This window comes from Rhinopithecus bieti, unplaced genomic scaffold (assembly GCF_001698545.2).
Source record: "Rhinopithecus bieti isolate Rb0 unplaced genomic scaffold, ASM169854v2 scaffold_50877, whole genome shotgun sequence".
NCBI lineage: Eukaryota > Metazoa > Chordata > Mammalia > Primates > Cercopithecidae > Rhinopithecus > Rhinopithecus bieti.
The window spans coordinates 2,647,360-2,673,855 of record NW_016821745.1 but is presented as its reverse complement, the minus strand read 5'-3'; the positions used below and the strand labels follow the sequence as shown (position 1 = coordinate 2,673,855).

At 40.6% G+C, this 26,496-nt stretch overlaps 1 protein-coding gene across 4 annotated transcripts in view; it reads right to left on the bottom strand.

Annotated features, from left to right (window-relative positions):
- PAXIP1 (PAX interacting protein 1) overlaps positions 1–26,496 on the bottom strand; it is a 60,080-nt gene that overhangs the window by 33,033 nt on the left and 551 nt on the right. Inside the window, exons 1-6 of one of the 4 annotated variants that reach the window (XM_017860587.1) lie at positions 26,356–26,477; positions 22,201–22,335; positions 16,638–16,681; positions 13,972–14,035; positions 8,930–9,092; positions 6,151–6,264 (exon numbers count right to left, since the gene is read on the bottom strand). In XM_017860587.1, the coding sequence (XP_017716076.1) occupies positions 6,151–6,264; positions 8,930–9,092; positions 13,972–14,030 (336 nt within the window). In that variant the 5' untranslated portion in view covers positions 14,031–14,035; positions 16,638–16,681; positions 22,201–22,335; positions 26,356–26,477. Of the gene's footprint in view, positions 1–6,150; positions 6,265–8,929; positions 9,093–13,971; positions 14,036–16,637; positions 16,682–22,200; positions 22,336–26,355; positions 26,491–26,496 lie in introns of those variants that run through there. The other 3 variants (XM_017860588.1, XM_017860584.1, XM_017860586.1) reach the window with 3 other exon arrangements.

The following is a 26,496-nucleotide window of genomic DNA, read 5'->3' as shown; positions in this document are numbered from 1 at the left end:
CAGATTGGAAGGGGATCTCATCAACATAAGCTGGAGGACACGAGGAAAGCCCCATTGAAAGGTGAGCTTTGGCTGGGGCACAAATGATGACAATTTGCACAGTTAGAACGAAAGCAGAAAATACAGCCCAATGGAAAAGACGTGTCCGGAGTAGTATGTACGGCGAGTTTACGGAGGCCTCTACCGTGGTAAAGCAGAATGTGGAAGGCACAAGGGAAGGAATAACAAAGAAAGAGGAGATAAATTAAAAATGTTAAGGAAGAGTAATACGACAATAAAGTAACTTTAAAATAAGAGTTTGTAAAACTGGCTGTGCTTCTAAAAGCCTAACATATAACAGCAATTCTCTAGCAAACACATAATCAGGGCCCTCAACTCAACTCCATGTCCTGCTGTGGAGCCCCAAGACGGCACTTGCAATTTCTGGGTAGAAGAAGAGTCACACGCAATAGGGATATGGGGCAGCAGCACAGGGAGGACAGCTGTCAGTCATTCAGTCCTGGCGGCAAATGCCAGGCATTGTCCATCTGGGAGATGCAGATCCTTGCAAACAGTGAGCTCTGCACATGGCTCAGTGACTTAACTTGTGTTTGTGAGGCTGTTCTTTCTTAAACCTTTTTAAAATACAAGAAAAACCTAGTCATGGGAGACACCCATGAATAAGAAGCTAAGCAAAGGAAAATGAATGTAATCATAATCACGCTGACTAGAGAGGACCACGATTAACATTTTTAGGGTACAGGTTAAATTATTTGTTATAAATATATATGTACATATATTAAAAGGACAAAGGGAAAAAACACATAGTCATAGTAAACAAATACTTTATAATGCTCCTTTTTCACTTAATATATTGTGAACAACCTCCTCCTATGAAAATATGTATACTTTTATGTTTTTGTTTTTAACTTTTTTATGTACATTTTCAAACACAGACCAAATAAGAGACTAGCAGAATAAATCCCTTGTATCTGTCACCCAGCTTCAATAACTGGCAACCTTTCACAAATCTTGCTTCTCCTGGACTTTGTTTATGGATCTCAAATTGATAAAGACTTTCTAAATCACCATAATTATCATAGCAGCACAATGAACTATGATTCACCTCATCCTCAGGGCCTATTCAGATCTCCCCAGTAGTCTCAAAGGCTTTGAGTTTCCTCTTCAGTTGCACAGCTGTATAACTTAGTTCATCCCCCAGTGTTAGCCACGTAGTTGTTTCCAGCGTTTCACTACTATGAAAAACTGGAGTTATATTTTATGACTTATTCCTAGGTTTTGGTGGAGGTTTGAAAAGAAATACAGATATAAGGCTTCATATCTATAACTACACTTCCCTTCCCAAAAAGGCTATAGCAATCACACTTCCAACAGCTATGTAAGAGTACATCAATTTACCTATACCCTTGATAATAAAATGTTTTATTCTTTATCCTAAAAATCATGCTGTTCTTAAATATTTAAAAGCATAAAATGTTATATAAATCTCTCCAGATGATACATTTCTACTAGAGATTTTCAATTTCTGGACTACCCATCCCAGAAAAACCTGAGTTATTTTAGGAAAATATGAAGTCCAGGTACACAGCAAAATATTTACAAACCAATTAATACAAAAATATCATCTGTTTGAATAACATATGACTATATGTAATATGGTTTACATATTATTTTCCAAGTTAAAAGATATTTGTTGAAATAATAAAATACAAAAAAAAGTTATTTTAATTCTGTTTTAGCAAATACCAAAAAACAAAACTATCGCCATGAAGAGGAGTCACTGAAAATTTGGATATGAAAAAGATAATTTCACATTTAAAAAGCTGGGATCCAGTAGGCTCTTGAGTTCCTAGTTTGTATAGAATGCTGGCATTTCACATTTCAGAAATAACTTGACTATTTCCTATGGAAATCTAAGTAAAACATTTAGGTAAACAGTCTTACTATATTTCACTCAAGTTTTTTCTTGCTTTTCACAAGATAGGTAGTTTTTAATCACTGTTTAAACAAAGACGACTTAAGAGGAAAGCAATGTTTAGATGCCGTTGCCTGACCCAGTTTATCAACTAAATTATTCTAAATTTTGTATCCTCAAAACTTCTAACTCACGAAGTGCCAAGGGCCTCAAGGGCCAACCATGCCCCTCTCCCCAACCGTGTCCCCTCTCCCAACCATGCCCTCTCCCCAACAGCTAATAACCATGCCCTGCTTCTGTTGGTTTTAAGTTATAAATTCTTTCATTCTTTTCCATCTGAAATTTTTAAACTTCAAGAGTATAAAAGGTAGTTTTATTATGCCATTTGCACAAGCTTTTGCTATGTGCTCATTAAAAAAAATAAAACAAACATTTACCTTAAAAGAAATGTTATTTTGTGTAGCACTCATAAAACTTATAAATTAAAAGAAACTATTTAAATTCACCACTATTAGGTTTACAAATCTATATCTGAATAGATTATAAAATACAATAATTTAAAGGAATGCTAAAATTCAGTCTTTTAAAGGGATTTAATTTTCAAATATTTGTGGTTATTGAGTTACATAATCCACAAACGTAACATAATCATGAATCAAGAACATAATGACTAATTATAATTAACATTAACTTAAAACCATTTTGGTTTTATAAACAGACTATGCCGGAATATATGGCTCCTTCAGTTCATTTTATAGACTGGTGCTTCTTAGCCTTCAAGGGGTGAATTAGAAAGAACCAGGGAAGAGGTGAGGTGAGGCAGGGAATACCACGCCATAGAAGGGTGCAAGGCCTACCAGGATCCAACAGGAATGAAACACTACTGCCTTAAAGACAACAGACAGACATGAATACGAAGTCCAACTGTCACTTTCTGATCCTGTGATCTTGGCTGAAAGTAAGCCTGACACTAAAGAAGAGCTGTTACCACTCCCTGAAATTTTGGAAATTTGTGAGAGCCTATGTTATTTGTCACAAAAGCTGGCTGGAAGGAAATGGTTGAGGCAATGCTAATTCCTAGAATGATCAAGACAATGCTGCTTAGTCGAGGAATTATCCTGCAAACATTCTGGTAATGTACCATCAGTCATATTAAAAAATATCTGGAGGTAATGTACTTAATTTTCAAAACAAAAAAAAAATCAAAGGAATTATTTCTAGCTTATTCAAAAATTTACTGCAAGTTGGTCAATGTTTTTTTTTCATTGAATTTCATTGGAAAATGTCACTAAGTGCAATGATCACTTATACCCTTTATGTCATCATTACAACAGATATACAACATTAATCTTTTTTTGCAGCTGCCATATTCATGATTGTAATATATAAAAATATATGCTCATATATGTAAGTTATACATTTACAAATACCGTTGTTTTTTTTTTTTTTGAAGCAGGGTCTCACTCTGTTGCCCAGGCTGGAGTGCAATGATGCAATCACGGCTCACTGCAGCCTCAACCTCCCAGGCTCAAGCAATCCTTCCGTCCCCAGCTTCCCAAGTAGCTAGGACTATAGGTGTGAGTCACCACGTCCAGCTAATTTTTTATTTTTTGTAAAGATGGGGTCTCACTTTGTTGCCCAGGCTGATCTCAAACTTTTGGGCTCAAGAGACCTCCCACCTTGGCCTCCCAAAGTGCTGGGATTTATAGGCATGAGCCACCACTTCCGGCCCATGTAATATCTTACTACTTCATTGTCTTCTAGGGTAGTTATACTTGAGCATTAAAAAATTCTGGTTGTTTTTCATTATTAATTGCTCTCTTTCTCTTTCTTTACATTTGGGCATTATGATTTCTTAAAAATTAAGGGCTGGGCGCAGTGCTCACTCCTGTAATCCCAGCAATTTGAGAGGTCGAGGTGGGCAGATCACTTGAGGTCAGGAGTTCAAGACCAGACTGGCCAACATTTGGTCTCTACCAAAAATACAAAAATTGGTCAGGTGTGGTGGCGCGTGCCTGTAATCCCAGCTACTTGGGAAGCTGACGCAGGAGAATTGTGTGAACCCGGGAGATGGAGGATGCAGTGAGTTGAGATCGCACCAGTGCACCCCAGCCTGGGCGACAGAGTGAGACTCTGCCTCAGGAAAAAAAAATTACTTAAGAACAGTAATGTGTACAGAATGGGGTTAGAGAAAGGAATGGTGGGTGTCTGTGTTTCAGTTTCCTCAAGGGGACAGCAGGACTTCCTTCACTGCATGCCGCAAGCAGCACGGTACTGGCAATTAGTAAGTGCTCACTAATGGCTGCGTATTAGTGTTATTTTTATTACTGGCAAACACAAAATCTGCTTTTAACAAATATTTACCGTTGCAGAAGAAACACAGTAAGCATTAAAATAGCAGTTCATTTTTCCCTATGTTGAATTAGTTCATATAAAACTGGGAAATTAAAACTGGAAAAGCAAAAAAAGACTTATCTTTTCCAGTCCATAAATGAAATCAAGAATGAAGAACAAATATATTACATAAGACAATATTATAATTCCACTATTGACTTAGATAAGATAATCTCTATATGCATAATACATTATACATAATATCATGTTTAGTATCAACTTTTAAAATATATGGAGTATTTGCTTTATCTAAATATAATTATAGTAGCATATTTGTTGTCTTACTCACAAGCATGTTTTAGCCAAAGAAAATGATTCCTTTTAAGTGCCTCTTTGTTGGGATAAATAAAACTCAATTAAAGTATTTATATATAGACCTTATGACTTAGATTTGTTTTTCCTTCCAAGTAAAATTTTAAAAGATTCCATTTTAGCTATACACGTACAAATTAGTCTAAAGTCAATAAATACTTTAAAATACATACTATATCCTAAAGCCCAAAGAGTTACTAAGGATTTATCATCAAAATATTTTGGAAGGGGGAAAAACCCTAAATTAAGGCACTAAAATTAAAACGTCAAATCACAATTCAAAACAGCTTTGACAAACCCACTCTGTTCACATAGTGGCTCTTAAATTATAATCCTAACTCAGTTAAAAAAGTTAAAGGTTTCATTACCCCTTCAAATTAACTATGTAAAATCAAATAAATTTTGCTATAAATCAACATTAATGTAAAAAGAACCCACTATTTTAACCAAAGTATACTGTTTATCACTTAAATTGTCATGGAAAATACGTTTTTTATTTAAATTTTAGGAGTCACATCATAAATTTTATATAATGCTTTCTATAGAACAGTGGTTCTGAAACTTTAGTTAGTATGCATCAGAATCACCCACCAGAGGACTTGATCACACACTGACTGTTCGGCTCATTTGATTAGGTCTGGGAAGAGGCTGGACAGACTTCATTTCTTTGTGTTTTTTGAGACAGAATCTCACTCGGTCACCCAGACTGGAGTGCAGTGGTGTGATCTCGGCTCACTGCAACTTCCACCTCCTGGGTTCAAGTGATTCTCCTGTCTCAGCCTCCTGAGTAGCTGGGATTACAAGCACATGCCACCACGCCTGGCGAATTTTTGTATTTTTAGTAGAGATGGGGTTTCTTCATGTTGGTTAGGCTGGTCTCGAACTCCTGACCTCAACTGATCCATCCACCTTGGCATCCCAAAGTGCTGGGATTACAGGCGTGAGCCACTGCGCCTGGCCAACAGGCTGCATTTCTAACAAGGACCCAAGGAGGGCAGATGCTGCTGATCCAGGAACTCTACTTACGGAAACAAAATCCGTACAGCCACACCACTGCTCAAGGATGAGAGCCCTATGCTTATCAAGACAAAAGTCATTTTCATATATTCCAGATTATGAAGAAGAAAATATATCAAAAATTTCACTAAACGCATGTTTATAATTATACCTGGTATGAGGTTTAAAAAAAAAAATGGTGAGGGGAACTAAAATACATTTTTTTTTACAAATAAAAATGAACCAAAGTTTTACTGGATTTGAAAGGAAATTCTTCAGATTAATAACATTTTCCTATTTTCTACATAAAATGAAGCCAAATTTCATAGTATTTAGAAGTTATATTTGGCTTACAATTTACAGTCATCTCACATCTTTTGTGGAATGAAGCTGGATAAAATAATATAAACCAATATAATCAGCTTTTGTAAATGAAATACAATAATTAATTAAAAAGAAGCTCAAAAAAGACATGTGATTACTAGAAATTCTTAAATGACATAGAAAAAGAAGGTGGCACAAGAAATGCTTACCCCCTTTGGCTCTGGAACAATCAAATGCGTGCATTTCTTATTGAGGGTCAGCTGGCAGTCCCCCCCATAGAACGTAACCAAAGCCCACAGGGCACTTCTGTCTTCAGATGACACCTGATGGGAAGTCAGAAAGAAGGCTTTTACCATACATTTCAATCTGTGCATGGCTATATTTTCACTTTAGTAATATACTGCAACAATTCTGTTTCTCCCTTAATAAAATTAACCTAAGAATATCTGTAGAAAAAATACAGAAGCTCTTAGCTATCTGCTTATTATAACAAAAACTTCACTCCTATCATAATAGTTTTACATATATAATTACTTATTTTTGCGTTGTCACCAAATGAATTTAAAATATTTATATCCACATTCCAAAAGCAGAATGGAGGATTATTTCAGTCTATAACAAAACAGTCAGGGGAAAAAAGCAGGAAGAACTAGTACACCATTCCAGCTTCCATTTGTGTCACTTTTGAAAATGTTTAAATACAACAGCAATATCAAAATCGTATTTTAGGAATGCCTTTATGCTAATGGATAACAAATACTAATTATGAAATGAATAAAATAAAAATAAAGATAAAAGTATGGTGGCTTATAAGTTCAGGGGAAAATGTAAATACTACTTAACAAAGGAAAGAAAGAAGGCAAGCATAAAAGGAATAATTCTTATGCTTGCTCAGTGATGAAGTAACGACTCCAGATACAATGGCTTATGCGGTCAAACAGGCTTTCACTGTAAGAATAGAAACAGCTACCATTTATTGCCTGCCTACTATGTGCCAGGAACTGTGCCAAGTGCTTTATCTATACAGCTAACCCTTCCAACCGCCATGTGAAACAGGAATCATTCGCCCCATTTTAAGGATAAGGAAACACACTAAATTACACCTAATAATTGGAAAAGCTGGCTTTTAAAACCCAGGTCTGTCTACACCCAGGTCTAACTCCAGACTGGACTTTCCACTGTTCTATAGTGCTTCTCTAAGGGCAGTTACTGCTGGGAAAGTCAAAACAATTTCTAAGAAAATGAAATTTTAGAGTCTGAAAAGCAAAAGAACATTTAAGAAAAATAAAACTATAAGCATTAATTCTAAGAGAATCATTTAACCAAGTAACTTTTTTCTGGATAAATTTATCGTAAGTTGAGGATTATAGCTGTTGAAGAATCCTGAACTTTGTCTCAAGTTAATGTTTTAAAAGTACTGATAATAGCGTATTAATCTCTTTTTAACTGCCAGTATGCAGCTTGCTAATAATCTAGCATTCTTCATCTACTCTCATCAATTTTACAAACATTTCTAGAAATTATTTTGTATTACACACTACTCTATAACTAGTAACAAGAACATGTTAGCTTTCTAAAAATCACTTTTCAAATCATTATTTTATATCTTGTTAATTTAGTAAGTCAACGTCACATTTCAGAAGACTGGACCAGGTTATTTTTATTAGAGGCTTTCACAAAAACATTTATATCCTACAGCATTTGGAGAGTTGAGATTTAATTATATGATAATACAGATTAATCCAAGGAGTCATTATATAATCTTTATTAAAAAAATTAAAACAATCTAGATATACCTTTAATACCAAGATTTGCCTACATGTTCAGTTAAGTATTATTTTATTTTACTGACTGCAGTAAATCTAGTCCTATACCCTATTTGGCCTGTGTCACAGGCGTAGACCTCAACAGGGTGCAGTAGATTGCTGTGGAAAGAACATCAGCTAGGGAGGAATGGAGGAGACCTGGAATTAATACGATGCCTCCAATAACTCGCTTATGTCAACTTGGAAAACTTCCATGACCCAGATTCTTCACTGATGCACGTTTGGATTAAATGACTTTGAACATCCACACCAGCTCATTTAATGAATCTCCATCAGCATAATTAAGAATGCTCTTTCCACACCAAAATGTTAACAATAGTTACTTAGTGACAGGATTATGGGGACATTTTATTTTCATTTTATACTTTTCTGTATTTTCCAAATTTTCAAAAGCATTAATTTTATAATTGGGGAAAAGTGCTTTTCTTTTTAAAAAACCATCTTTCCAAAATACCAATGTTATCATGTTGGCTAATAATGTCTCCTCAGTGCTGTAAGGCTAAAATCCAAAGGCTCCCCTGTGGTGTCCAGGCCCTTCCTGTCTGGCTGGCTCCTAACCACCTCCTCCTGCCCATGCACTGCCCCCACGTGCACCTGCCATCCTCACCACGTTCCGCTTTCCTGTGCCCCGCCGTGCCCACCCTCTGACCTCCTCTAAGACTCGGCTCAGGTGGCATTACCACTGTACTCCCACAGCAAGCTGGACAGAAATCTAAATACTTCTCACACTCTACAACTATCTGCTTGCTTATCTGTCCTCCCAACTATACTCCAAAGCAACCAGGAGCAGAGGACGAGAATTTCAAGTCTGTGCCCCCAGGAATAAAAGCTTTTGTTTAAACCAATCAGGAACACTCTCCCTTTTCCTTCTTCAGGCCTCACCACCCCCAATAAGACAATCCTTGATTCTAGCTTACAGGATTTTCTCCTTGTCCAGTCTTGATTATGAACTCTAACACTCCTTATTAAAGAGTGTTACATGATGTCCTCAACTTCTCTGAGATCTTTCACAGTACCTAGAACAGTGCAAGGCACATGGGTAGGCAGTCAAGAAATACTGTTGTTGAGATACAGAATGGAACGGACTTTTTAGGCTTCTAGATTTAAATCATGACCTGGCCAGGCTCTCCATTACACTCTTGACCTATTCCCCAAAACCTACCCAGCACATTACAACAGAGGCCTCAGCCTGCATCAATACCGGGTCAGAAGAAGGCAGATGATCTCTGTGCTTCCCAACTTCTGCTGGACAAGCTCCCTTCCCTACCTCTCCCTGGGAGAGCTCTGGAAGACTCCAACAAAGAGCTCCAGCTTGTATCAACACCCTGACGGGGAAAAGACAGAAGGTCACTGAGAACCACCAAGAAACAGTCCTTTCGTAAAGCTGGGGTCCTGCCTGGCATGTGCATGTGAGCGTGTGTGCGCATGGGTGTTCCAGTGTGCAGAAAAGGTGCAGATCCCTCTGACAGTCTCCAATCAGTGAGGACTAACCACTGCGAGCACTCCCTCCTGTTTCTGTACCTGGGGCCCACTTTCATTTTTGCATATGTTGCAACATACCGTATTTGCCCAAGGTCTGACCCTCATAGACAGTATGTTTACTGAGAGAGAAATCGCATCTTAATTAATTTGTACCCCTTTGCATTGCTCCTGTCACAAAGGAGGTACCCATCAAGGATTTGTTGGATCAAAGTCCCTTAGCTGCACACTGTACATATGTTTGTTAATATATCTTAAAACCAAAATAACATTTTTTAGCAACCACAAAATATTAGTGCTCCCAAAGCACTTTTCTTAAACTACAATTTCCAGGGTTTCTTCATAGAAGTGACTATTAAAGTCTTCCCCATCCCTATTTGAACAATCTTTCTCAACTTAAAAGAAATGCTTTTATTTTACCCCATGACACACTGGGGATTCCAGTTCCTTATGTTAAGTGATGAACTGCGGGAAGTAAAGCAAGTGGCCCACAAAGATCACGCTAATTCTGGATTCTAATTTTTCTTATCCACTGAATTTGCTAAAAGGATATAAAATACTGTCACAGATCTTGCTAACAAATTAAACTTTTGGCCACCATTGACCCAGCCACTCCCCTTGGTAAGTTTAGCACCAAGGTAAAATTCGACTTTTCATCTGACAGTGGGTGAGTAGGGCCTCTGCCCAGTTTGTCACCAGCAGAGCCCCTTCCCAGACCACCCAATCGAATGACACTATTCCACTGCAAAGAATCAAGATATTCATGTTCTCTGAGCAGTTTGCTCACCCAGTTGTTTCTTTATGGATATCCATCCTCCTGTTCCCACAGGGACTACACTGGTGACTTCTCAGCTGAGAACTCAAGATCTACTTAGACCCCTCAGCCTGTGTGATGCTCACTGAGCCAGGTGATACTCCCGTATCACTTTCTATCATCCTTTTCCTCCGCTTCCTGGGTCACAGAATAGGACCTATGTACACACACACCTATGTACAACTATCTTCTACCAATTCATGCTCTAAATCTTTACCTGGGTTGTTGTTATTTCCCAGCAATGAAAATAAAAATGATTAAATCTGACTTTATCTTGGCTTCTAAAAATAATATCCTACTCCTCCAGTATCATCTGTTTTCAAACTCCTTCTTTTTTTCTCCCCAAATCTCTCTACCAATGCGTGCTATCCAAGGCTCTACTCCCAGTTATCTGTTCCTCTCTCTATCATGCTCTGTGGGAATTTCCTTCATGCCACAGGATCTCCAAGTTCCTACACTTTCATATCTTATCAACAGCCCAAAGTGTGTTTCAAACCAGTGTTACCATCTCCCCTCGCCAATCAGGATCCTCCCTATTTCCCAGCTCCATCAGCGATGCTGCCACTCTCCTGGTGCTCCCCAACTGAAACAATGACATAATCTTTGGCATCCACCATGGGATCTGGCGCAGGAAGGTATACAGTGAGCGCTGGCTTCTCACTCTTTGCACCACAGCATCCCACGTCCCCAATACCTGCCGAGTCCCATCTGTTGCTAAGTCCCATGTTGTATCTGCTACCCTGAATCCAATCTCCATTTGTCAAAACTCCAGCCTCTGTCCTGCCCTGCAAGTCATCCTCAGAGCTCCTGGATCAGTTTTACCTGCAATGACCACAAGTGATTCTAATTTTGTTTGCTTTTTGTCTCCCAAATTTTCTGAGGAAAGTATTTGTAACCCAAAATCAAATAACGAGGAAAAAAGGGTGATGAAGCATCCTGCTATCTACTTTAGCCAGCTCAAACTCATATACCTTGTTTTCCCATCGTCTCTATCCATCTACCCGCCTGACCATTTTTTCTTCTACATGCAAATGCACACCCTTGGCTGACACCAGTCTCCTCTTACCTAGCGTCTGTGTACTCCTGACTTCTCCTTCCACCTTGCTCTACGCAGAATGCCCTCCTCCCTTCCCATTTCCTCCAATTCTGTCCATTCTTTCAGGGCCACTCAAACCTTACATCCTCTCTATCAAGGCTTCCCTTGCCTGACAATCCAGACTGATGCCATCCTTCCTAAGCTCATACAGTCATACTGTGCCCCCCGAGTGGTCATGTATGTATCCTGTATGTATGTCTATACTATACCTAATTTATTACATGTATTATATAACAATCTATTACAAATATAAACTCTGATAAACATAACTATCAGTTCTTTGGAAGACTAATAATATTCTCTGGTGCTAAACTCATAGTTAATATTTAACAATATCTAATTACCTCATTTGAAACCCTATAATCATCTTATACTCACATACTTTTGATTTTCTTATTTATTTCACCAAATCAAGTCTTCAAAATCCCATGTCACTGTGACCTTCATCTCTGAAAAATGCCCATAGGACTCCCTGTCCCTGTCCCAAACTCAGCATGGCCCTTCGTCCTCTCTCCCTTTCTCATTCAATTGGAATCATTTCTGGATAGTCGGCTCTGAGTCTCTGAAACCCAGAAATCCAACCGATGCAAATAAAATTAAATGAAAAATTCACATTTTAGCCAAAGTACATTGTGTTTATACATAAGTAGTAATGTTTTCATTTTTAAAACTTTTCTGATACGTTGATTGTAAATTTGGAACATACAGAGAAGTAGAGGAAAACAATAAAAATTACATGTAACCACAGCACCCAGCATTTAAAAGGTTTTCTCATTTTAGCCAACTTTAAAGATCATTCATGTAAACATACACTTATAACAGATATGAAAAAACATTGCAAAATATAAATACCAACAAAATTCCTGTTAAAGAGAAAAAAAATAAGCCAACTTTGCTACTTGAAGGATCTCCATCAAATTAATGTCACAAAAACAAAAACAGGATTTTAGAGAACTTCCAGAATATAAAAGACACAAACAAAAACACAGTAACCACAGATAAATTTACCTATTACTTGGACAGAGGAGGGATCAAGTCAGAAAGAAGGCTTCAGACAGGTGATATTCTTTGTATTAACTGTTGAGTCTGGCCAACCTAACAATGCTAAACCAAATACTACCCAGCTCCATAATCCTCTATCACAAAGGCATAAGGAAAAACAAGATTATAACCAAATTTCTTTCCATCTCACCTAATAACTTGAATGTGCCCTTTTCTCAAAGGTGTGCATAGAGAAAGATGACTAAATACTTTCTCAAAAGTATCACGTATGAGCACCAAAATGACAGCCTGGGATGAGGACTGTCAGGTCAAACGAGATGGGACATCCTACAGGGCACTTTTACCTTCCTAAGGACTACCAATTTTAAACAAATTACTCCACGTAATTCGTAAAACGACTTTAAACAATTTGATTTTTTTCAAAGTTTTTATTATGATTTGAGGTTTTTCTTAGCTGGGAGTTAGAAAAACAAAATACAATAAAAAAATTAAATATTCAGATACTCAGAACTAACCACTGTTAACATTTTGGTTCATTTCAGATAGCTCTCATGTATTTGGTTGGTGTAATACTGTACATACCTAGGCTATGGCCTGTTTTTGTCATTTAAAACGTTTCCCATGTCTTCATATGTTTTCGTAAACAGAATTCAAAAATGGCTAAGCAGCTAGACTACTGTGTAAGTATATACAATAGATTTCTTAAACATTCCCGAATAGTGGATGATCTGATTGTTTCCAATTTTACCATCTTATAAATAATGCTTATCAATAAATGTGAGCACCTTTACGTGTCAGTCTGTCCTTCCTTCTATCGACTTGGGATAAGTTTCTTTTTCTTTCTTTTTTTTTTTTTGAGACGGAGTTTTGCTCTTGTTACCCAGGCTGGAGTGCAACAGTGCAAATTCGGCTCACCACAATCTCCGCCTCAGGTTCAAGTAATTCTCCTGCCTCAGCCTCCCAAGTAGCTGGGATTACAGGTGTGCGCCACCACACCCAGCTAATTTTGTATTTTTAGTACAGACGGCGTTTCGCCACGTTGGCCAGGCTGGTTTCAAACCCCTGACCTCAGGTGATTTACCCGCCTCCGCCTCCCAAAGTGCTGGGATTATAGGCGTGAGCAACCACGCCCGGCCGACTTGGGATAAGTTTCTAAACACAAAAGAAATCCAGGTGAAAATGAAATGAGTATTTTAAGGCTCGACACTGCTCCCCTTTCCTAGGAAGCTGCTGTGCTGACTCCCATTCCTGGCAGCAGGAAGCAGGAGTCTGTCCTCAGCATCTCCACCAACACTGAACACACTGTTACAAATTCGATGAGCAAAAACGCTTATCTCATTGCTATTAAAATGTTCATGTCTTTGATTATAAAGTGCATCAAATGTTTTGTTACACTTATTATTAGTAATTCCTCTTTATAGATTCTAAATTCATTTCTCTGCCTTATCTGCTAAGGTCTTTTTTATTCTTATTGATCTGTATGATCCCTTTATTTATTAAGAAAATTCTTTGCCTGTATTTCTAACTGAATTTTCCTTGTCATCTTTTAATTTCATTTTAATATTTTTTCATATTCAAGTTTTAAATCTTTGTTTTTTTTAAGTATAAAGAATATTTTCACTCATTAAAAACTTTGTATCTTAAAAGCAAGCACAAATATTTAACTAATTTTAAGTGTCATGAGTTCATATTAAATATACAGTCAGTTTAGGAAATAGCTTCTCTAAAACTGGTTAACAGGTCATAAATCCGCATACAAAAACTCAGAAGTGTCATATATAAATAACTCAAGACTAACTGTAACCATGCTTACCTGAGAAAGGCAGGCAGTGATTCCAAAAAAAATCTGACATGATTCTGGAGAAAAACCATTTACTCTGTTTTATAGTTATTAAGATTACAATGAAATAAGATTAGTGCAACCTGTACTTCACTAACAGACATTACCCACCCACTCTGTCCCCACTCAGTCCATTTAAGAAAGAGACAGACTTAAGATAGACAAAGAAGAGTAGAGGGCAGAGTGGAATAGAGAGCAGTGGGTGGCACAGAAAGAACTGAGTGCTTTTCCGTAAAATACATTTTGAAATCCAATCTCTCCACTTATATCATAAATCAAATGGGCAAAATACACTCAGACGGGGAAGCCCTTTGATCTCTGATAGCTAGCTAACTATACACACATATAAACACACACATGCATATACACATACACACAAATGGCACAGCAGTTATTTTAAAAGCAAAATTAAAATGTCTTGCTTCTTTTAGAACGAAACGTTGTGACTGCTTCTGTTGCACAGTAGGAAGAATCCTTCATAAGGGCTTGACTGAACTCTAGTTTTATTATCTCTGCTAACTTTGTGAACTTAGGCAAGACAACTGCGAGCTTCAATTTCCCCTTTTTTGAAACAAAAGTTGGAATATATGATTCCAAAGATCCTTCCTATTTCTAAAGCTGATCTTGAAAATTCATTCAAAATGATTAATAAGCACTTACTACACATCACACACTGCAAATTTAACAAGACACAAGGCAGTCATGATCTCTACATGCCTGTAATTCACAGGCTATTCAGAGCAAACAATGACTTTTTTTGAATAATCTGGAGTGTGCAGAATTCAAAATGGGTTAAAGTATTGCTTCTCTTTCCCTATAGGAGAAAAATACACTGATTGAGATAGGTGAATCAAGAAAAATATCAGTTTAAAAATTCGATTCCAAATTTAAATAGAATCTAAAAATTCGATTCCAAAATCATACACAGATGAATCTTATACACATTTGAGACTTCCCTGGCTGCAAAAAAAACTCTGTAGACTGCAGTGATATCTTCAGCCCTATTACCCAAGATCTGTTTCCACCTTCCAACCTGACTAAGCTCACAGATTTTCTACTTCCAAAGACTTTGGGAAATATTAACAAAGGCAAATCTCAGGGCGCACTGTCTACCAGTGAGTCTCCCGGGCTCCCTTGTTTGTTTGTTTTTGAGATGGAGTCTTGCTTTTGTCGCCTAGGCTAGAGCACAGTGGTACAATTTTTGTTCTTACGGATGGGCAAGTAAGAGCTCAAAGAAGATCCCAGTGGCCAGGCGCGGTGGCTCACGCCTGTAATCCCAGCACTTTGGGCGGCCGAGGCGGGCGGACCACAAGGTCTAGAGATTGAGACCATCCTGGCCAACATGGTGAAACCCCGTCTCTACTAAAAATACAAAAACTAGCTGGGCATGGTGGCGTATGCCTGTAGTCTCAGTTACGCAGGAGAATTGCTTGAACCTGGGAGGCAGAGGTTACAGTGAGCCGAGGCCATGCCACAGGACTCCAGCCTGGGCGACAGAGCGAGACTGTCTCAAAAAAAAAAAAAAAAAAAAAAAGAACTCAGCTTCTTAAGGAGTCTTGTATAGAGAATAAATGACGTAGAACAGCAAAACCAGCCTCTTAGCTCTATTCCCAGTCTTTTTCACGTCTTATAAAAGTAATAAATAACAACAAAATAAAAACAGGAACTAATTTCCTCCAACTCTTTAGGCTACGTACAAGAAAATATTAGAACTTCTGAGTTGGAGTTGCTAAAGTTCTACACATCCTCCAAGAAGAACTGCTTGTAGAGGAATGTTTCCTCTATTTCGCTATAAATATTTCATGATAAGTTTCCTTCCATCTGCATTGACTCAATGGGTAATAAGTGCGTTCAAGGGAACTGCCTGGCATAGCTGCAAGATAAAATAGAGCACATGACATAATCTCTTGCCAGGTCTAAAATTTTAGCAACTGTATGGTATCAGGTACTTGCAAAAGATATGATTTCCACAAACAAGTTACACTTGAAATAACAGTCCCATGAAGCATCATCCTTTTAGGATGAAAAGGGAGCCACCAGGCCTAGGAGAATAAACAGGAGGCCTGTAGAATGCATCATTTCTGGCCCCTGACACAGTGCCAGGGCAGGGGCACTTCCATTAATGCTCCATGAAGGAACAATGCAAGCAAGGAAGCTCCCTGAGGGCAGAAATGGTCTTCTTCATCACTCTATTTTCAATACTCAACCCACAACACATGTGCACCGAATCAATAATCCTTCTACCCAATGCAATTAAAAGGATTAACAATGCATGTTATAAATTTTCTTCTCATTTCTCTTCCCCAATTTACTCTTCAAACAATTCAAATAAGACTTAGAATTTTAGAAATATTCCTCATCTAGCTAGCACCACAAAAGCTGAAGAGCACCAGAGCTCCTGCCTCCAGCTCCTGGCCTAGAACTACTTGGCACAGCTAAGCCCCCTTTTAACATGAGTAATGACAAGGATCAGGTACACAAAATTTGGAACAGGATGGAAAATAGTAGGAATATAAGATGTAGACAAAACAATCTATCCTAACGAATGAATCCACTTTTCACTCTGTTAACTATCATTTCTTTCAGTCTTAAACCCAGAGTTCCCCTTTCCCTCCTCCCCCACTAAAAAAAAAGGATACGGCAGAAGAGCTCCACACTGAACGGACAGAATCACCCACGAAGGCTGAAAAAGAAAAGATTAAATAAAAAAGTATTCTCAATTTACAAGCGGCATGATACTATTTTACTAGTGTTGTTCTTAGTAATCAAAATTCTCTGTTACAACCTATTTTAAAACATCCAGATTACAAGTATGAATATTCAAATAGAAATATTATAGTCAAAGATTAGTTACTAATACCCAAGATGAAAAATCCAATTATAGAATGAAGCACTACCATATTTTTTTAAAAATTATGTATAAACATTTAAGTTCCAGGTTTACACACTTATTACTGCTGCCCCCACGATTAGGGCAGGGGAGCGGCCACCCATCCTGCCTCACCACCGCCGCCACCTCATCCAGGGCACAGTCAGCCCCTCATATGCTCCCTCCTTGAATCCCAAATTCAATCAAGTCTACATTCATGAGGTGTTTGTTTGTTTCAGTGAAGTCAAGGAGATACAATGTTTGTAAGCCATAAAAATTATTTCTAACTCCCTGAAAATCTTTTTTATAAATTCTAAAACTGAGATTAATTATAAAACAGATTAATTACTACCTTTCTGGGTAATTTATATTTTGAAAATTATCCTGTTTCTATGTTTAATTTTTATAATTACACAAGTCATTATCCTGATAGCTCTACTTCACAAAATTACTATCTGAAAATGTAGTAATGCCCCCATTACTACATTCTGGAAGGCAGCTGACTTCTAGAAACTTCAGCCAACTGAAACATACATATATACACTCATTACCTACCCATCAATTCATTCATCAAATATTTATTGAGAATCTACTTTACGCAGAAATGGTGCAAGGCGCTGGGGATGTAACAATGAAAAAGAGAAAGGAAGTCTTTGGTCTCTTGCAACTCATATTCCAAGCTAATAATCTTCAAGCCATTTTTGTCATGTACACCTTAAATAAATTTCCGACAATGAAACGCCTCCCTTATCATGTTTTAGATGACATCTACAAGTTTTCAGCATAACTCTAAATAAGCGCATTTTCTGTGAGAAGAGGAATATTAAACATTTTATAAAATAAAATAAAGATTGGCCACTGTGCCTGGGATAATTATTTCATGATGATTTGACATTTACCAAAGGTTTTAAGTAAGTTATTGGATTAGTTATCTGAAATCTGAAAGAAGGCACTTAATTTTCTATCTATGTGCCTTATCCAACATATCTTCACATTTTGATAGTCCTAGAAAATCCCAGTTATATTTAAAATGGGCCAGCATCAGGAATCTGTATTGGTCTTGACACTTCTGGATTCAGAACACCTTCATGTGGACCAAGCTCTCCTCTCAACAGCGACACCCAGAAACCCCTCTCTGCTCATGATGCCATGACTGAGCACTAAGGGCAGAGTCCCTAAAACCAATCTTTCCAGTTGTCCTTCCGTCGGCTGTCCGCGAGAATTTTCAGAGCCTGGGGCAATGCACTATAAGATTAGGATGGGTGAAGGTTTGATTCTTCCATGTAAAGTGGGAGGGGCCCCTGTGACCACAGGCGTGTTCTCAGGCAGCTTTAGGAAGGGCCAGTCGGAAATGTTATCTATTACCTTACAACCATCCACGCAGCATACATGCTGAAAATCTCCCTCCAGGGAGCTTGGGTAGGATATCCCAGTTTAAAGACTGCTGGCTATCATAAAGTCCCATCCAGGCAGAGTAGAATCACTGAGGCCCTACTTTAGATAAGTTTAGATAAAATAATGCAAAATTAGGATGTAGGCCACAGTATAAAGCAGAAATGGAGAACTATAAAAGCAAAGTAATAAGGAACTATTTATCCTAAAGGCAAAGAACAATATATAAAAATAAGCCAGTTGAGCGCAGTGGCTCATGCCTATAATCTCAGCACTTTGGGAGGCCAAGGCGGGCCTTGGTGAGAGGTCTGAGACCAGCCTGGCCAACATGGTGAAACACTGTCTCTGCTAAAAATACAAAAATTAGCCAGGCATGGTAGTGTGCGCCCCTAATCCCAGCTACTTGAGAGGCTGAGAGAGGAGAATCGCTTGAACCCCGAGGCAGAGGTTGCAGTGAGTTGAGATCACACCATTGCACTCCAACCTGGGAGATTCTGTCTCAAAAAAAAAAAATTAAATTAAATAAGCCCACTACAAGTCAGCAAAATTAACATTTCCAATGATACCCAAAGGCCACTGAGAAAAATATCTCAATTAAAAAAATAATTTAAAAAGTTTTGGTGCCCAAAGAAAGAAGTTTTAAACATTTATAAGATTCAAATATGTAAATGATAGATAAACTGCCACTGTGTATAAAGATGCCTTATTTTTAAAATGCATTGTCAAACTTCCTATCAAGGTAAAGGCCAACAGATATGCCTCTAGGGAACCAGGTCTCAGCCTTCAGTCATATGAATTCAGACTCAACTATTAGCAGCAGGATCCAAAATAAGACAGGCCCATAGGTTCAAACTAAGAATATCAGGATCTACTTGAAATATCTTAGAGTGAAGGCAAACTGTTGGATCAGCTCTGAAATACTCTATCACCTTGTAATGTAACACAATAGTCCCTGGACAATACAGGTGCTGCCACAAATTACAAGCAGGCTGGAATGTTACTGGGTACAGATGAAATATGTCTGTCACTCATTTTAAAATACTATAGCCAGAGGGGGAAAAAGTTGGGTTTGAATACAGTAAACTACCTTGGCAAAATGATGATAATCCTAGAAGCTAACTGTTAATTGTACAAGTAATGGGTATTTCTACTTAGCCTTATATACTGACTTTCCCAGGAATATGAATACTGTGTAAAATGAAGGAAGACTGCTTTGTTTAGCTCAGAACTTTGCAGGAATTGATCACCATTCTGAAATGTCACCTCACAGTGGCAACCCCACTGTGGGGTATGAGATCATTCTGCAATTGCAGCAGCTACAGGCAGTGACTCTACATATAGCAAAAGCCATGCCCAAGTGTTTACACATTGAAATATATATTTATTATTTACTTTCCTTTTATTTCGCCTTCACATTTCAGTTTAGGCAACAAATTTCAGTTTATATATACATATTTTAAAGGTTGGCTTACGTATCAATTCATTTCTGGATAATGAGGGGCGTGCTACAAAGTATTTATTACAAAAAGGGGGTTTAGGGTCAGGCAGGTTTAAGAACTACCTCTGGTAGTTGGCCTGGCAATAATCACCTAGGCCCCAAGGATGTGTTAGGAAGATTACCCTTTCACATAAAATCTGCATAAGATATGCAAAGTCACTTTAATGAGACAATAGCTCCAGGCTATTGTCTGAGAGAAAGAAAGCTTGTAGGAAGGGGAAGGAAGGGACAGATACTGTTCCTACAGCAGTACAAGGAAGCAAGCCAGGAACAAAAACATGTTCCAAAGAAGAGGGTGCCCCAGCTCAGGACCTCATCCCTGCGGTAAGTCACACAAAGGGGCACTGGGTAAACGAACCAGGAAACCTGCTGATACTCAGTCTCCACAAGGGAGTCTGCACCCACGGCGAGTCTGAGTGGGCCACACTGAACCGGGCCCATTAGTGCGTGGACGTGACCATTACCACCACAAATTCATAGTCATTCTGACTTCTACAGCAGTCTCAAGTATGGTTTATAAACAGCTTGTCTTGAGACAGATCCACTTTCAGATTTATTTCTGAAATTCGAGTTTGTGGCCGGGCGCGGTGGCTCACGCCTGTAATCCCAGCACTTTGGGAGGCTGAGGCAGGCAGATCACTTAAGGTCAGGAGTTCAAGACCAGCCTGGCCAACATGGTGAAACCTCGTCTTTAATAAAAATACAAAAATTAGCCGGGCGTGGTGTCGCACGTCAGTAATCCCAGCTACGCAGGAGGCTGTGTCACGAGAATCACTTTAACAGTGAGCAGTGAACAGAGATCGCACCATGGCACTCCAGACTGGGTGACAGAGTGAGATACCATCAGGGAAGGGGAAGGAAAGGAAAAAGGAAAGGCAAGGCAAGGAAAGGAAAGGAAAAGAAAAGAAACTCGAGTTTGTAAAACTACAAGGCAGTTTCCGACCCTGGGTACTAGGGAGGTCACCACTTCCCAACAGCCAGGCGGCTTCTCTGGCCCCGCAATTTGACTTAATGGCAATCTTTCTATTTTTTTTTCCCTTTTCCTTTTTGTTTAAGAGATGGTGTCTCACTGTGTTACCCAGACTGGAGTACGGTAGCTATTCACAGGTGTGATCACAGTGCATGGCAGCCTTGAACTCCTGGCCTCAAACAATCCTTCCACCTCAGCCTCCTAAGTAGCTGGGACTACAGGTGAGTCCCACTGCACCAGGCTGGCAATCTTTCTTAATTCCTAACACTGTTATTGTTAAACCATGGTAACTTTCATACTGATTTCTTTTTAAGGCAAAACATTTAATAACATGAAAAGGGAAAAAATGGTAGTGGTATAGAACTATTTTAAAACAAATACTTAATAGAGAAGATCTGAAGCAAAATTGAAGCATTGGAATTACAAAATTTAACAAATTTTTAAAACATACATTTTAACAGACGTCAACTAACTTATTAGCTATAACATAATACAGTAGGTGGATAAACAAAATCTGAACAATTCTTCCACCAGCTGAATCCCCCATTTTCTGCAACAAATTACCCATAGGTCAAGCTAGATACATCCCAGATGACCACTGGGTAGACAGTGTGACTAAAGGTCATTGTGACTCTTGTCAGAAAAGAGTTCAACAACATAGTTGTTCAGCTAACTGAAAATGAGGACAACTTGCCACAGTGGGGATGGAAAGTAATCCTGTCCTAAGAGTTACCTCCTGACAGGCCTTAGCCTGCTTTTGGAATGAAATACACTCTTACGATAATTCAAACACCCATTTGATTCAAGGCATCAGATCTGTTTCCCATGACAGGTTTCCTTGGCTCAGAAAACTTCCAGGCAGTGGTAACATGGGACGAGTTCTGTAGCAAGCATAAAGGATGACCTAGGATTACTTATGACATACAGAAACCATGCTCTACCTTGCTTTAGCTGAAAGGGCCTGAAGCTAAGGGAAGTTACTCAGATGTTAAAGATGTCCACAGTTATGTGGCAACTTTCCACATAAAACAGGACTTCAGGGCCAGGCATGGTGGCAATGCCTGTAACCCCAGCACTTTGGGAGGCTGAGGCAGGTGGATCACCTGAGGTCAGGAATTCAAGACAAGCCTGGACCAACATGGTGAAACCCTGTCTCTACTAAGAACACAAAAATTAGCCAGGTATGGTGGCAGGCACTTGTAATCCCAGCTACCCGGGAGGCTGAGGCACGAGAATCACTTGAACCCGGAAGGCAGAGGTTGCAGTGAGCCAAGATTGCACCACTGCACTCCAGCCTGGGCAACAGAGCAAGATTCCAGCTCAAAAAAGTAAATAAATAAAAAAATAAAAAATAAAAATAAAATAAAACAGGACTTTAGCAAAGATACTGAAAAGACCTATATTGAAACTTCAAGGTACTGCCTGCAAGATACATGAGGAAAAGATATAAAACAAATTCTATTTACTACTGACCTTTACAACAGGTAAGTCAAAGACTTCCCGAGCTTCTCCCACCTCTGGATTGTCCCCATCCTCTGAGATTATGTGTGAGGCTAGTGCATTGTAGGAAACCTCCTTTGCTTTTCCAGCCTTGAGAAGCTGAATAACCTAAAAAACAAGAAAACCCACACAAATTAAAACGGGCAATACTGTACTGCACTCTTGAATTACAGAAATAATTATTGGGCATAAAGCAATTTTAATAAAAACACACCATATTCCCCACATAAAAATTAACAGCCTTTTACTCTGAATAATATGCCAATGAAACTTCCGGGGACAATCAAAAGCAGCAAATCATGATTCACCGACCAACTAACGGAGGCTATTGTGACTCAAGTACTGGACATGGTCTGTCCTCAAGACAGATGGGCTGGACAAACCAGGAGACAGCACAATCACTGCTGCGGTGGGGCCACGCACATGGCGCTCCTGAGCTTCCAACTTAAAGGCTGGGGAATGTGGAGTTTCACCACAATTAGGGAAAGATTCTGCAAAAGGAGATATGTGAGCAGAACCCTCGTGATTGTCTGGGTGTCAGGCAAAAATCTATACATCAAGAAAGAGGGAGCAGTGTTGAAGGCACTGAACAGGTGAATACAGAGCAGACCATAAATAGGCTTTCTTACACACCACACAAAAAAGTCTGTGCTTCATTCTGGGGTATATGCAGGGCCACTGAAGGATTTCACACAGGAAAAGTAGCACAGATTTCATACAAAGATGACTGTCCATGTGAAAAGAATGGATTGGGTGGGCTGGCTGGGTTTGGTTGCTGGGTGACTAAAGAAAAGAGGCCCGTTAAGAAACAAGTGCAATAAGCCAGGTGAAAGAAGCATCCACTAAAGCGATGTCATGAGGGGCAGAAAGGAGGAAGATGTGAGAGAATCGGCAAGCCTTGGTGTCTGGAAGGGGTATAAGCACAAGAGCAATGTCCATACTGAAATGGTGGTAAGTACCACTCACTGAGGAACACATTAGAAGGCCGGCAGGTGGGGGACGCAAGGACGTGTTTTAGTTTGGGCATGCCATTTTTGAGGGGCTATGTGTAATATCTGGCAAGAGGTATCCAGTTGCAGCTAGGAAAAGATGTGGATCTCCCTGACAGAAAGTCATCAGCATATTACACAGACAGGAGCCACAGCCATGAGCGTGAAGGTGGTCGCAGTGCAGAGTGGCAGGTGAGCTAGAGAGCAGACACAGCAACTGATACTTCAGGGACAGGTAGGAAAGTGCAGTGTCACAGGAGACGAGCATCAGCAGAAGCCAAGGAAGTGAGGGTTAAGGAATGGTCGACGGTCAAACGCTTCAGAAGAGGTGGGAAGTGTCTGACACTGCACACCAACTGTCAAAGTGACATGGTGCCCACAAAGCTCAAGTGCCACAAGGGCAACACCCTCTTCCAGGTCCCCTCTCTGCAGCAGAGAGCTTTCTTTTTCACTTATTAAACTTTTGCTCCAACCTCGAAAAAAAAAAAAATAAAGTGACCCACAAGCTAGACAACCTTTTCAGAATACTTTACTGACCACTAATAGATATGAACTAGAGAAGAGGCTCAATATTTAATAAGTGAAAAAACAACGGTCGCTGGCCATGGGCCACTTTAACCTTTCTTCCTTCCTTTGACCTCTAAGCATTTTCAGCTTCACTCATTCATTCGACTGGACTTCAGAAAAGACACCCCTCCTTTTCCTATCCTCCAGTCTGTTTCTGATCCTACTGCCTTCTTCATGAGTCTCCCTGTCCATAGCTATGTTCCCTCCACCTGTAAACAGTGAAATTGCCCACATCCTTCCACGCGCTTGTGATGCAACACAGATCCCTCCCCAGCCCTCTCTTCCTCAGGCACCTTCTCTATTTTCTTCTCAGGACAAATTTCCTGAAGAGTCTAACCTTTCTGTTCTCAGTTTCCATTCACTCTTCAACTCCCTGCAATCCAGCCCCTTCCACCAACACTCTACCAAAAACACTTGACTCGGTTTTCACGAACTTTGAGGATGCCAAAACCAATAGCTTCTCCTCAATCTCCACACTACTGAATATCTTAATAGATTTATCTCAAGTCACTCTGCTCCAGATAGTCATCATCCTGATGTATCCCAAACGCACAAATGCCTCATTCCTCAGCACATAGCTCCACATGAAAATCTTCCTTCGTGTTCTTAACTTCTGCTTATCTCAAAACCCAACTGAAATGACATTTCAGTGGTGTCTACTCTGCACCCCAGTGGAGAAATCTGCTACACCTTGTACTGTGATGTGTGCTCCCTTCCCCACCAACGAGGGGCGCTCAAGGGCAGGTACCACGCCCTCTTCACCTCTGTATTATACCTGGCACCTAATCCATGCCTGCCTCATACTAGATGGTCAATATACGAACTCATAATTCACAATCACAAGAGTCAGAGAATCAGATGTCCAGGCTCGAAACTTTTCAGAAAATATACTGTTTCAGATGAAAGCGGTTTGCCAAGGACATTTTTAAGCACTTAGATTTCATTCATAGTCGAGTAAATATGGTTCCAGTTCAACTTGTTCCAGGTTTTCAGTAACATTTGGCTCAACTCCCCTGTAAGAGCCAAAGTCCTAAAACGAAACATGAAGGCAAGGAGGGAGGGGGAGAAAAATGGCGGACAGAAAAAAGGGGGGTGTCCTGGAATCATCATCAATACTCCAAAAAGCTCATGCTGTTAGAGGCACTCATTTTGACCACTCCGTGTTCAGCAACCGTTTCACTCTTTAAATTCAAAGATATAAGTCTTTTTTTGGGGGGGAGGACAGAGTCTCCCTGTTGTTGCCCGGGCTGGAGTGTAATGGCGCAGTCTCAGCTCATTGCAACCTCCACCTCCCAGGTTCCAGCAATTCTCCTGCCTCAGCCTCGTGAGTAGATGAGACTACGGGCGCCCGCCACCACGCCCGGCTGATTTTTGTATTTTTAGTAGAGACGAGGTTTCACCATGTTGGCCAGGCTGGTCTTGAACTCCTGGCCTCAGGTGATCCACCCGCCTTGGCCTCCCAAAGTGCTCGGCTTACAGGCGTAAGCCACCACGCCCGGCCTTGAAGTCTCTTTACCCTAAAGTTACAGAGCAAAAAGGATCCAAAAAAGTTGTTACTAAGATACAAGGACGAACCTCAAAAAGGCCAAGATCAGCAATTCCTTCTACACCATCCAAGTTTATCTGCTAAATATGAGTCTCCGCCCTTCCAGGCCTAATCTGATCACTGGGCATCCCCATCCTCCAAGGTGGGAGCCACTGATGTCACATCCAAGGCAACATAATCGTACAGTTAAACTTTTGAGAAGGAAATATTTTGAAGATTAACCTGAAGAGGATATTCAACTAAGATGCATTCCTACCACGGACTGATAACTGTGTGACATCAAACAGATGTATTATTATAGGAATACTAAGGAAAACCCACAATATCCTTTGGCGTGAGCCCAAACTACACAAAATTAAATGTGTAATGGGATGGTGTTACCAGGGTACCGTAAAATTAACCGTCCAACTGGAAAAATCAAGGAAGACGAATGCCAGCCCCCACGTGCAGGGACACAGGTTGGAAAGGAGCGCTCCTCAGCCCCGCACAGGACGGCAGCTGCCCGGGTGGCGGAGGCGGCCACGGCGGGGCACGGCCACGGTCCCCGCCGGCCGAGAGAGCCTGGGGACCCCGCGCGAGCTGCCCTGGCTGGGGATTCCGGCGCCCCTCGTCCGCCCTCAGAGCCGCTCTCCCGGGAGCCCAGACGCCCGGCGCGGGGAAGGGGGAGACGCGACCCGGCGCCAGTCCAGCTCAGCAAAGGAGCCGAGAGCGAGGGGGCCCGTTGGGTGGGGGGCGGCGACCCCAGGGCCGCAGGCCGGGGGCTCAGGGCACGCACTAGGGACCGAGGCACAGAGCCCCCGCCGCCCTGGCCGCCCTCCCTCCCGCACTCCCCTGTGCCCCGGCCTCCCGCGCCCACCCCGCGATCGCCTCTGCCCTCCGCGCAGTCAGGCCGGCGGCCTCGGCGGACCCGACGCTCTGCGCCCGGCGCGCGCCCGCGACAGGAGCGGGGACGGGGACGGGAACGGGGACGGACGGGGACGGGGACGCGGACGCGGGAGGAGGCCGCGGCAGGAGCGGGCGCGGTACCTGCGGGTCGATGTCGCCCACCGCGTAATACTTGACCTCCCTGAACATCTCCTCAGGAACTTTGAGCGCCTGGTCCGACATGATCGCGGCGGCCCGGGAGGCTCCGCGGCAGCGCCCGGCCCCGCCCACCCCCCGCCCCCG